Below are 12500 nucleotides of genomic sequence, written 5' to 3'. Positions count from 1 at the left end.
CAAATTCACACATACACACACATCCCAAAACCAAACTCCACAAAATTTGCGTTTATTTATGTGTATGCGTATACAAATATATATACATGTAAGTGTGTGTGCATATATATATGCACACTTACAGAAGCATATATATATATATGTATATATGTTCATATGTGTGCGTGTGCGTGTACTTGTGTGTGTATGTGTGTCTTGTGTGAGTATATATATAGTAAAAAAATTAATTATCCTCAAAAACTATTTATAACCATCTGAATGAAGATTTTTTTTGCATGTGAACATTTGCTGCCTTCAGCTTTTCAAATGCATACGTGGCATTAAAGCATTTCTATGTTGTTATCCGCATTTGTGTTATGTAGCGGTTGTCTCTATTTCCGGTTTAGATTCGGATTGAAATTCCTTAGAAAGTTTTTTCATTTACCTTTGGCAATTGCTATTTTCTTTCTTTTATTCGAAAAAAAAAAGAGTACTTTGAATTTCTTATTCACATAACTATCTAGATGTTCACTGTATGGACCAGCTCTAACTTATGGATCCTTGATTTGTTGTTTCCTCAACTGTCTTCACATTGTGTTGGGTCTCTTAAGATTAGGTGGTTGTCTTTGGCTGTTAATAAATTGTGACTTTTCTTTAATGGTTTTACTCAGATTTATTGACTGATGATGTACTGGAAGAATGCAATACTTTGAGATTTCTGGAATTGTGGGTGACTATAAATGAAATATTTCTGTTTGCCTTAATAATGACATTAAGATCATTTATACTTTCGGATGTTTCTGCCTCTAGGGGAATATTTTTATTACTGTCAGTCATATCTCATCTAGTTAAGTCTGTGATTATTGCATACATACATCTTGCCATACTAAATGGGAATTTACCCTTCCCTCTTGACTAAGCGATAATGAAAGAACTGTGTGGGATGAAATCACTAAACTGCTAATGTTAACTATTTACCCTCTACTTTTGCTAAAAATCCGTATCAATATTGTACAAGGTTTGATTTAATCGATTATACCGACCCCCAGCTGCAAATTTTGTACCTTGAATCAATTTAAGACATTGAAATTAATAGTAATCATTAAGATTTCATGAAAGTTCAGAACTTGGTGGCTTGCAGTATTTAATTCACACCTGTGTTCAAATCGACTTTGTCATTATATCATTAAGTGTTGATGAAACATAGTGAGGAAATTCAATCAACTATAATCTACACTGTTGTGGTCTATGAGAGAGATGGTGAGCAAATGCGATGAGGTGGGTCTTCTATGCAGTCACTCAACCTGCTAGAATTAGCATTCATATTGTTCCAGTTCACACATTAGCATCTTAATAAGGATGGACACAAAATATAATGTAGTTCTAGATATACAATAAGGTAAACGGCAAGAGTCACAGCTGGAACACTTTTTAATCATAACTGTTTGATTAGTGCTGAACTTGGGTTAAACAATGACACATAGGAAATTATCATTTTAGAAATCTAAACAAGTGAATGAGAAAAACCGTTAGAGCTAGGACAAAATTACTTAGACTAACTTATTTTTCATTCGTTTGATTCATTATGTTCGACTTCACTCTCCCATATTTCGGGTCTTGTGCCTATGTTAGAAGTAGTCATTTTAGTGGTCTAATTTTAGCAATTGTAAACAGGAAATCTTTACAGATTCAAACGAGTTGAGTTGCTTCATACTCAGAACAATGTACAGATTCTATTGTAGTTGGCTGTGCAGCCAGTGATACTTATTTGCTTTTAGATACTCTAGATCATTGAAGAATTAAGTACTGATGACAGAATACAAACCGCGTCCAGTTACGACTCTCAGATTTTAGCATATATGTAACTCCCATTTCTTTTATCGATCAAGTATTAACTTCTATTCTATTCCTATAGTATATAATTCTTAGGTTCTCTTTTCATCACGGTTATTACCTCGTTTTCGGCAAGAGTAGTACACTCTTTTAATTATCAGGTATCTTTTCAAGGAGTTCATCATGATAGGTTAGAACGGAGGATGGCTGCGTAAAATGATATGATGCAACAGGAATGATGGATGGTTCCGAAAGACTAGTCAACAAGTTCATTATTGAATAGAAAAATTGATCGTGCTACTTATATGAAGACATGTTTGTTGGTTACCAACATTGCTATCAGTTTTGTCATGTATATATTCTAGCCCACGTTATTGCTTTGTTATTTGTTCTATTGATTTACGATTTAACTTCTCAAGATAATGAATGGTTTACACATTTCTTATATGTATATTTTAGCAAGCAGCTGATTCGTGTATAATGAAGTGTAGACTAACTTTAACACATTTTTTTTACTTGCTGGGTCTGGAGGAAGCGGTAGTACCCTTAGTCGTCGCAGCCCCTACAGTTATCATACCACCGCCTCCACCATGTAGACTGATGGGATTTATACCATTAATGTACCTCTTGACTTTCTGCTTGTAAACATACAAAAAAGATATGAACAGGAAGGTAATTCCAGCGTGCCTACATTCTGAGAGAAAAGTACTGGATTTAGTGTTTAATATGGTGCCTACGGGGATGGGGTTGGACACAATAATGATGATGAAACACGTCGAGTGAGGATGTCTGAATGAAGGTAGCTTGAGCTCAACCAGATCAGATGAGCAGAGGTCCTTATAGATATAGTAGATAAACAGGGAGAGGATACATAACAATTCTGGATCAGAAACCGAGACATGTTTGTGAGTGACTTTATGTCAATAAGATTAGTAAGGGTGAGACTTTAATGGATGCAGTTTGGAATGCTTGTATGTGCAGTAGTAGTAGCCTCTTGGCTATAAGAGTAGTATTTCATGCGGGCCTCACCTGGCTTTGTATAATACCAAAAATTGGTGGTGGCTGAATATCTTTAGACTCTGAAGAGAAAGACCAGTCGTTTGTGATCATTAGCAATAGAATTGTATCAGAAAAGCTTGGGCAGTTTAACAAATAAAATGTTATTGCTGTCGGAGCTCATGTTATTATTATAGGAATTCACGAAACATCAGAAATTTAGTATATTTCCTGATGACGTAAAACTTTAACAAAGAAACATATTTTCACAGAAAGAAGAATCATTGATTTTTATTCTTTAAAAATCAATGCATAAGTATTATGGTCAGGAGATGCCCACAATGGAGTAGTGTTCGTATAACTGGGACAGCGTTGCTGCTGCACATACAGACATCCTGAACAACATCCAGAAAAGGTTCCCCCGACTGGTTTGCATAAAATCATTCACAGATACACATCCGTCCCAAAAATTCTTCTCTCTGCTACAATAATGGCCTGCCTTCTACAGTTGTGTCGACTCGCTATCATGTATGGTTACCTTTTGCACTCTGTTCCTCTTTCCCGTTAAGCTATATTGCCTCTCATGACTACGAGGACATACAACAGACTGGTAAGATCAAGACTCCATCTCTCAGATACCTATAATATTTCAACAGATGTTTCAACGTTTTGCTATCTGATAATCATGTTAGCTTCCTCTTACATTACACTTCCATGTGAAAGTGTAGTTTAGGTGGAAGAGAAATGTGGAAATGCTGGTATTTCATTGTCGCTGATGCATGAGATACATTCTGAACTCTGCAACAAAAGGTCAGCTATCTGTACTTTCAAGAATGTTTGGTTTTGACTTGTATAGGAAGAGAAAAAAATGCAGAAAGTCCTCACACGTCAAATTTCAATCTAGTAGACATTTGCATGGCACGAGTGCTAATCTCTAAACGCTTGAAGGCGTTAGGCTAGCTACAAGCAAAAACGAAAAACAACACAAAACAAAAATGACACCTGACAACAACTATCGCAGGTTTCAGTTAGAACTATCCTTCTTCCATGTGCATATACATACTTTTGTGTGTGTGTGTGTACGCAAATGTATATATGCTTATCATAAGATACCGCAAACTCTCTCAAAATAGGTTTTGTTTTTCCTCACCCAGGGAGTCCAGAACTTATCACCATCAACCGGCAAGCTTGGTTGAGTTGCTGGTGTATTTATCTATGACCCAAATCTATAACAGTTCCCTTACACCAGTGAATCGCGTGTGCTATGAACACACAGACACACACATTATCTGTCTAAAACGAAGAGGTATTCACCGATGATCGAATACAACAGTGACCAGGTATTTGCAGTCGAATTTGCCAAAACTATTAAGAATGGACTGGATTCTCGCTCTCCTGCACGCACCCTATGAGTTATACATACATACATACATACATACATACATACGTACACATACATATATGTATGTACATATGTATGGCTTAACTCTTTTGTAGAGAAACATATTCTTGAAAGAAATAATTAAGTTACTTCTCCAAGATGAAAATACAGCTGAAAGGTCACCGTTTTAACACCGTTGTCGAGGTCCAGAGCGAATCGCCGAATGTCCCCGACTCGCTTTCGAAAAACAATTTCCAGGCCGGATTTCAAAAGTAGCAGGAACGCTGGGACCGGTGTGTTACTGTGCAAGGTGACTATTTCAAAGGAGATTGTGTGGTAAGAAGAATGGGACAGTGCCGGCGGTTTGCAATGCTCTGCCGGCATGTCCCGAAACTTTGTCGGTGGGAATTGTGCCACCGGCGGAGGAGGTTGTGACCCCTCCCAGCGAAACTAATGAAGAATATGTGGTTTTTTATCTCAAGGGAGGGGCCGTAGAGAACTTTGTGGATAGTTTTGAAGGTCGGGAACTGGTGGTCCCGACCTGCATGGATAGTCCATACTGGCCTCCGCAGATGGCTGCGGAGGTCATGGATGAGAGCTACTTTTATAAAGTAATTTATTACTTTTCGAAGGAAGAGTATAACTATCTTTTCTGGGTCCCCGACTTGCTGCTGCGGGATTGCCTGCAGGCAGCAAGAGATTTGATCGGGGATGATCGATAAGAGACTTAGCGCCTCAATTTATGATTTATGTTTTGTCTGTTATTATTATGTAATAAGTCATGAAATGTTTTTAAAAAAAGAAAAAAGGGAAAAAGAACAGTGTTTTAGAGAAGCAAAAGATCGGCGAGCTTCTTTTGTCTTCTCTCATTAATATCATTCTTTTCATCATTTATCTCATTAATGTTTATGTCCAGCCGCAAGCTTCTCCCTCTGTGTAATACCTTTATGGCAAAATCTTGAAATAGAGAAGCTTGTTTCCCGACCACATGGTTCCAGGCTCAGTCCTACTGCGCGACACCTTGGGCAAGTATCTTCTGCTATAGCTTCGGGTCAACCAACGCCTTGTGAGTGGATTTGGTAGATGGAAACAGAAAGAAGCTCGTTGTATATGTGTGTGTTTGTGTGTCTGTGTTTGTCTCCAACTGTCACTTGACAATCGATGTTGGTGTGTTTACGTCCCCGTAACTTAGCAGTTCGCCAAAAGAGACCGATAGAATAAGTACTAGACTTATTCCTGGGGTCCATTGGTTAGAATACAGGCAGTGATCCAGCATGGGCGCTGCCAAATGACTGATACAAATAAAAGAGTAAATAAGTTATTTCTTTATTAAGCATAACTAGTCGGGGAACCTTTTGATACCACCTCGTATGCATGCATGCATGTATGTATGTATGTATGTATGTATGTATGCATGTATGTATGTATGTATGTATGTATGTATGTATGTATCTTTTATCTTTTATATTTTACTAGTTTCGGTCATTTGACTGCAGCCATGCTGGGGCACAATCGACCCCAGGATTTATTTTGTGAAACCTAGTACTTATTCTATCGCTCTCTTTTGCCGAACCGCTAAGTTACGGAGGATGTGACCACATCAACACCAGTTGTCAAGCGGTAATGGGGGATAAACATAGACATACTTACAGTACTGTGCAAATTAATCCGGGCAGTGATGAAATAATACTATTATTTATTAAACTGATATTTATTCTGAAAACGCGTGGTAATTATATGAGCGATGATATATTTAAAATGAAATATGGCTACTGTTTGCATGTATAAGCATCTTCACAAGGTTTGGCACAGAATCCACCAATGTTGGACACATTTTTTTCAGGTTTCCGTCATGGTACCAAGCCCTAATAACAACACAGGTTAGCTTCTCCATCGTCGAACAATCGTTTATTTTTTTTTTTTCGATTCTGCATTTGCTATATAGTCCATAAGTTTACAATGAGGTTGACTTCACGAGAGTGTCCGGGCCAATCGAGGACGCTTATTTCATTTTCTCTGAAGAATATGCGCATTTTTCTGAAAGTATGTCACGGAACGAGATCCTGCTGGAAAATGCCATTTCCATCAGGAAAATCCCTTTGCATCACGAGAAACAAGTGAGCCTGTAAGATCACCTTGTTTTTATCGCTATTCATCATTTCCTCGACATTAATAAGCTGCCCCGGACATTCAGCAATAAAACAACCCCAAAACAATACCTTAGGTACGTGTTTTGGCGCTTGTTGAATGTGCCATAGCCGATGAAGCTCACCTTTTCTTTGTCTCACTACCACTGAGCTGTACCCATACACTCAAAATGCGATTCATCCAATATATTACTTTTTTTCAATCTTCTGCCTTCCAACCAGTATGATCGCGTGTCCAGCGCAGACGTTTTCTTTTCATAACAGCAGTCAATAAATGTTTATCTACCGGCTTTCTAGCAGGTCTGTCAGATTCATGGCGCCTTCGTCGGATAGTTGAAGACGAAAAATTTACACCAGCTGTAGCCAAATCTCTCTGAAGGTCTTTACTGGTTTTTCTTGTATACTTCATGCTATTTCTAATCAAAACGGTATTGTCTTGCACCGTCTCCCATATCTTCCTCGACGCAATGTTGCTTGTACGCCCGAGGTTATTGCAGAAGACACTAGCCCAACCACCATGTGGTTGGGATGCAAGTTTCTTGTATAATAAAATTTTGCCTTTGCTTAGCAAGTACTATCATAAATTTGAGGCAATGAAGAAACCGCTTCATGAACGTTCATTCTGTTAAATTTATCAGCAAAATTTCTCTCACACACCACATGCAACTTGCTTACAAAACAGACGTATATATTGGATAATGTGGGTGTAGAAAAACTGTATCAGAATATAAAAGATGTAATAATTTTGGTTATAGGATTACTCAATTAGATAACCTGGGGGCTAAAACTATAAAGCCACCACCACCACCACCACCACCACCACCACCACCACCACCAGCAGCAACAACAACAACAACAACAACAACAACAAAAACAGCAACAGCAACATCGACAGTAAACCCGAAGATGTATTTAAACTAAGGCGAGAAGTTTTGATCCATTAAAAATGTAGACGTTTTGGCAAAATGTATAAATACAATGGTAAAATAAAGTATTGAAAGGGAAAATAAATTTGAAAAACTTAGATAATTGTAGTCATGTTTCCCTCAAGTTATGTCTGAAAGCGAGGTTGCGCCATATTGGTATATACACACAAAAACATACGAACGTACACACATATTATGCATATCCGTACATGTATATACGCACATACATCCACACACACACACTCTCTCTCTCTCACACACACACACAAACACACGCACACGCACGCACGCATGCAAACTTGTATACACACATATACCTATTTCTTTACTACCCACAAGGGGCTAAACACAGAGGGGACAAACAAGGACAGACAAACAGAATAAGTCGATTACATCAAACCCAGTGCGTAACTGGTACTTAATATATCGAACCCCGAAAGGATGAAAGGCAAAGTCGACCTCGGCGGAATTTGAACTCAGAACGTAACGGCAGGCGAAATACTGCTAAGCATTTCGCCCGGCGTGTTAACGTTTCTGTCAGCTCGCCGCCGTATACACACACATATACAAATACACATCAATGATTTTTCATATCTCTCTTTAATGATTTTTTCTTTTCGTATTTTGATATTAGCTCTCTGTGTTTATATGAACAATATGCTTGCTGAGCTTATTAATATTCCCATATAAAATCGGTCCAGGAACGTTTATTGATTAACAAAAAGTATTGTTGTAAACTAAACAAAAAAGAACTTGTATTAAAACAATTGTTAAAAAAAAAACTCAAATCGAGTCGTGTCTTCACTTGTAGTTGTGTGCATGCTTAAAACTGTTCCTGTATAAACAAATATGTATGTATATATGTATTTATAAATATATGTCTCCCCTTCTCTATATGTGTGTGTATGTGTGTGCATACACACACACACACACACACACACACACACACACACACACACACATATTTATGAAAGATAAACTTACTTGGAAAAGGATGCGTGACGTTCGACCATATAATAATATAAATAATATATAAATATATGCATATATACATACATATATGTACATACCTACATATGTATGTATGTATTATGTATTTATGTATGTATGTGTGTATGTATGTATGCATGTATGTAGGTATGTATAAAACAAGTGACAGAGACGGAAAATAGAATACATGATAAACTGTATTGCTCACAACGATCGTTTCGACACATCCTGCAGTGATCCCTCGCAGCTGGAAAACTACACAACTAAGGCAGCAAGCTGGCAGAATCGTTAGCACGCCGGGCAAAATGCTTAGCGATATTTCGTTCGTCTTTACGTTTTGTGTTCAAATTCCGCCAATGTTGACTTTGCCTTTCATCCTTTTGGGATCGATGAAATAGTACCAGTTACGCACTAGAGGCAATATGATCCACTAGCTCCCTACACCTAAAATTTTCAAGGCCTTGTGCCTATAGTAGAAATAATAACAATAATAATAATAATAATAATAATAATAATAATAATAATAATAATAATAATCCCTGGCTTACCATCCCTGAAAGAAGTGCAAAAGATTGTCTTAACTGGTACATCACACGTATTGAGAAGAGCATTGTCTATGTGAGAACTATTACTACCCATGTATTTTAATTTAACTTTAAAAAAAAATGAACGAACTAGTGAGTTTAGTTTAATGGCCTACCAATGTATACTATGAGTTTCTTTGCCCTAGGAGTCGGGAAGATACTCGGCAAGAAATGGAAGCAAATTTGAAAGAAGAAAAAAAGATGATAATAATAATAATAATAATAATAATAATAATAATAATAATAATAATAATAATAATAATAATAATAACAACAACAACAACAACAACAACAACAGCAATAATAATAATAATTATTATTATTATTATTGAGTGAGAGAGCAGTGCATGCCATCAAAGTGACACTGGAGTACAAATATGGGAAGCCTAATATACCCATAATGATTACCCGTGATCTCATATCAAGATAAACAGCGAATGACTTTGCAGGTAGGGCCCAGTTAGAATTTTCTTCAGGTCGAGTAACCCATTCTACTCAAGAGGTCTCTGAATAAGGTTTGTTTTACGGATGATGAACAAAAGATCTGTTTCCAGAGGTGAATTATCCAAACCTCTAAAGAATCCCTATCAACACATGGCTATGATGCTCCCCCACTACTTCTGCTCGTGGTCAGAGATGCACATATCGTCAGACACTAAGAGACATGCTCGACTAGTTAAAGTTAAACAACTGGCAAGCAAATCTGTGGTATTGAGCAGAATATTTGCTGTAGCCCATCTTTTATACAAAGACAAAACAATGTACATGATAAGACTTCCAATCGGTTAAGATCAAAAGCCACGAGACTTCTAATCCTCAAGTGTCAATATGGCTATGGCTTTATGGATCAGTAGCTGATCTTTACAGCCGCATGAGCCCTTGCAGCATCCCTTCTTTTCTAGAAACAGGTTTTTTTTTTTTCAGGTGTTTGCTCATTCTCTGCGATATTATTGCAGTCAAGGCTTTGTAGATTGTAGTGAGATATGATATCGGTCTGTAATTTTCTGGGTTTGCCTTTTCAGTGGATTTGGGTATCACCATAGTTGCCCCTTCCGTGAGTTATTTAGGCATTGTTTCTGCTCTGCAAGTATAATGCATTAAACTTCTCAGCCAGCGTTTTAGGTATTCCTGTCAGATATTTTAACCAGAAGTTGGGGATCTTGTCGTACCCGGGTGTCTTCCACTTGCGTAGTTTTTGCAGAGCCTGGTTGATCTGTTCAGTTGTTATAGGAGCCTGAGTTGTTCAGGTACTGTGTTTATTATTTTAATAGATATTTTCTAAGGTTGTTTCTTCGTCGACCATATTTCTTTCCAAAATTCTTCCACTTCTGCTGTTGGTGCTGCATTGATCTCTATTTTATTTTTGCCAAGTTCTTGGTAGAATCTTCTGGGGCTGGAGTTGAACTGTTTGTTTTGTTCAAAGAAACTTTGGCGTTTCTCATATCGGCTGATTCTTTGTACTTTGGCATGGATATCTTGCTTTAGCTGTTCTTTTATCTCGAGTATACCTTGTTCTGTAATTTTGTATTTACGTAGAATTTTTCTTCTTTTCTTGTTGTTTAGTAGTGTTGATTGTCTACTAGTTTCATTAAGGATTGACAGATCCTTTCTTTTATTTTCTATTTTTTTCTGGATATTATTTATCCAAAGGGTTTGTTTGGGTGGTGACACTCTTGTCTAAATGGGCCATGCTGGGGCTCTGCCTTGAATTTTTAGTTGAATGAATCGACCCCCCCAGTACTTATTTTAAAGCCTGGTACTTATTCTATCGGGCCCTTATTTCGAACCGCTACGTTACGGGGACGTAAAGACGCCAACACGGGTTGTCAAACGATGATGGGGGAACAAACGCAGACCCAAACACACACACACACACATACACTCACACACACACTCACACACACACATATACATACATATATATATATATATATATATATATATATATATATACACAAACATATATACATACACACACACACGCACACACGCACACACACACACCACACACACACATACATATATATATATATATATTTATAGTTCTTTCAGTTTCCGACTGCCAAATCCACTCACTGAGGTTATAGTAGAAGACTCTTGCCCAAGATGTCACACAGTGGGATTGAACCCGGGACCATGTAGTTGGGAAGCAAGCTTCTTACCAGTAAAAATTACTTGAATGTCTTTGTGTTTTTTTAAATTTTTACCCTAAATGGTTGGAAAAACAATGGAGAAGTGCAGGTGATAGAGCAGCAGAGGCAACAACAAGAATAGTGAGTTCTAGTTTTTAGATCAATATCTACCACAATTAGGGAAATGGAACAAAAGATTACTTTGTAATCAATCCTGAAAACCAGCGAATTGATACCCTGTCTCCCGATCGTAATAACCAGTAGCTTCATCCCCATCACCTAGAGATATGATTGTAGGAGAAAAAAGAAATGCCAACTACAGCCAAACAAAATACAACATAAAAAGTGCAAGCTAATACATTGCAATGTGTCTTACGAGTTTGGGGAGAAAGCATTCACGGAATGGAATTTAGTATGATATGATAGTTATAACCATGCAGAACATTGACAATTGAAAAAATGTTCCCTAGCAAGTTCTCACTAAATTGAGTATATAGGAATTTTCAGTCTCCACTCAACTCAAATGATGTTAAAAGTGTCGTTTGTTCAAGGAGTGAAATAAGGGTAAATTTTTGGGGTTCTATGAGCTAACCAAGATGGAATATACTTTTTTTTTAAAATTATATTTTCTCTTATTTATTCTATATTTTTTCGCAATCGATTTTTATATTCTCAACCATTTTTTCTTATATATTGTATACCGTCTTTGCCTCTCCCTTCGTTTTATATCACGCATACATTGTAACCTGTTAGTACACATTGCTATATGTATGCATGTATGTGTCTTTGTATTCAATAATGGAAAAAAATTGTTATTATTCTAGCTTTGAGGGTCGGTAGAGCATCGAAAAAATGCCTTGCTTTTTTTTCTTCGGCTCTTTACGTTCTGAGTTCAAATCTCACCGGGATCGATAAAATACAGTATCAATCAAGTACTGAGATCGATGTAATTGACTTTCCGCTCCACTTAAAATTTCTGGCCTTGTGCTAAAATTTGAAACAGTTATTATTATTATTATTATTATTATTATTATTATTATTATTATTATTATTATTATTATTATTGCTGTTTATGTTGTTGTCACATCAGGTGCGTAACCGCAGTATCCCAGTGAAACTCGACTAATGAAGCATACAATGAACACATTTTCATCTCCAACGCATGACAGAGGAGGGGCGCAAGATTCTAGTAATGGAAATGATGATTCAAATATATACAACAATAAAGAAAACACAAATGAGCATAACGACAGTAAAGATGACCAGAATTATCCTCACGAATTTTATGACGAAACCACAAGTGTTACTAATCCAACAGAAAAAGATACTCTGGAAACATTTCAAGATTCAAGAAGGCAAGTGATATATTTTGTTTTTCATTGAAATTGTTTATTTTTAATGTAGTTTTTATTTTTAGATCGAAAATATGGGACGCTATTTGAGCAAAGCTCGAAGAATCGTCAGAGTGTAGACGCTTTACATGCTGAGTTCAGAATTACCCGGTCAACTTCCATTTCAGCTTTTATCGTCAC

At 36.9% G+C, this 12500-nt stretch overlaps 1 protein-coding gene across 6 annotated transcripts in view; it reads left to right on the top strand.

Annotated features, from left to right (window-relative positions):
- The window catches only part of LOC115209500, a 92029-nt gene that overhangs the window by 36389 nt on the left and 43140 nt on the right, over positions 1-12500 (top strand). For 5 of the 6 annotated variants that reach the window (XM_036501137.1, XM_036501140.1, XM_036501139.1 and 2 more), the window contains exon 2: positions 12059-12323. In XM_036501137.1, the coding sequence (XP_036357030.1) occupies positions 12094-12323 (230 nt within the window). In that variant the 5' untranslated portion in view covers positions 12059-12093. Of the gene's footprint in view, positions 1-10993; positions 11110-12058; positions 12324-12500 lie in introns of those variants that run through there. The other variant, XM_036501138.1, reaches the window with a different exon arrangement.

Source organism: Octopus sinensis, linkage group LG3 (assembly GCF_006345805.1).
Source record: "Octopus sinensis linkage group LG3, ASM634580v1, whole genome shotgun sequence".
NCBI classification, from domain to species: Eukaryota; Metazoa; Mollusca; class Cephalopoda; order Octopoda; family Octopodidae; genus Octopus; species Octopus sinensis.
Note: the sequence above shows the minus strand (reverse complement) of the source record. Positions and strands in the feature narration are given on the sequence as shown.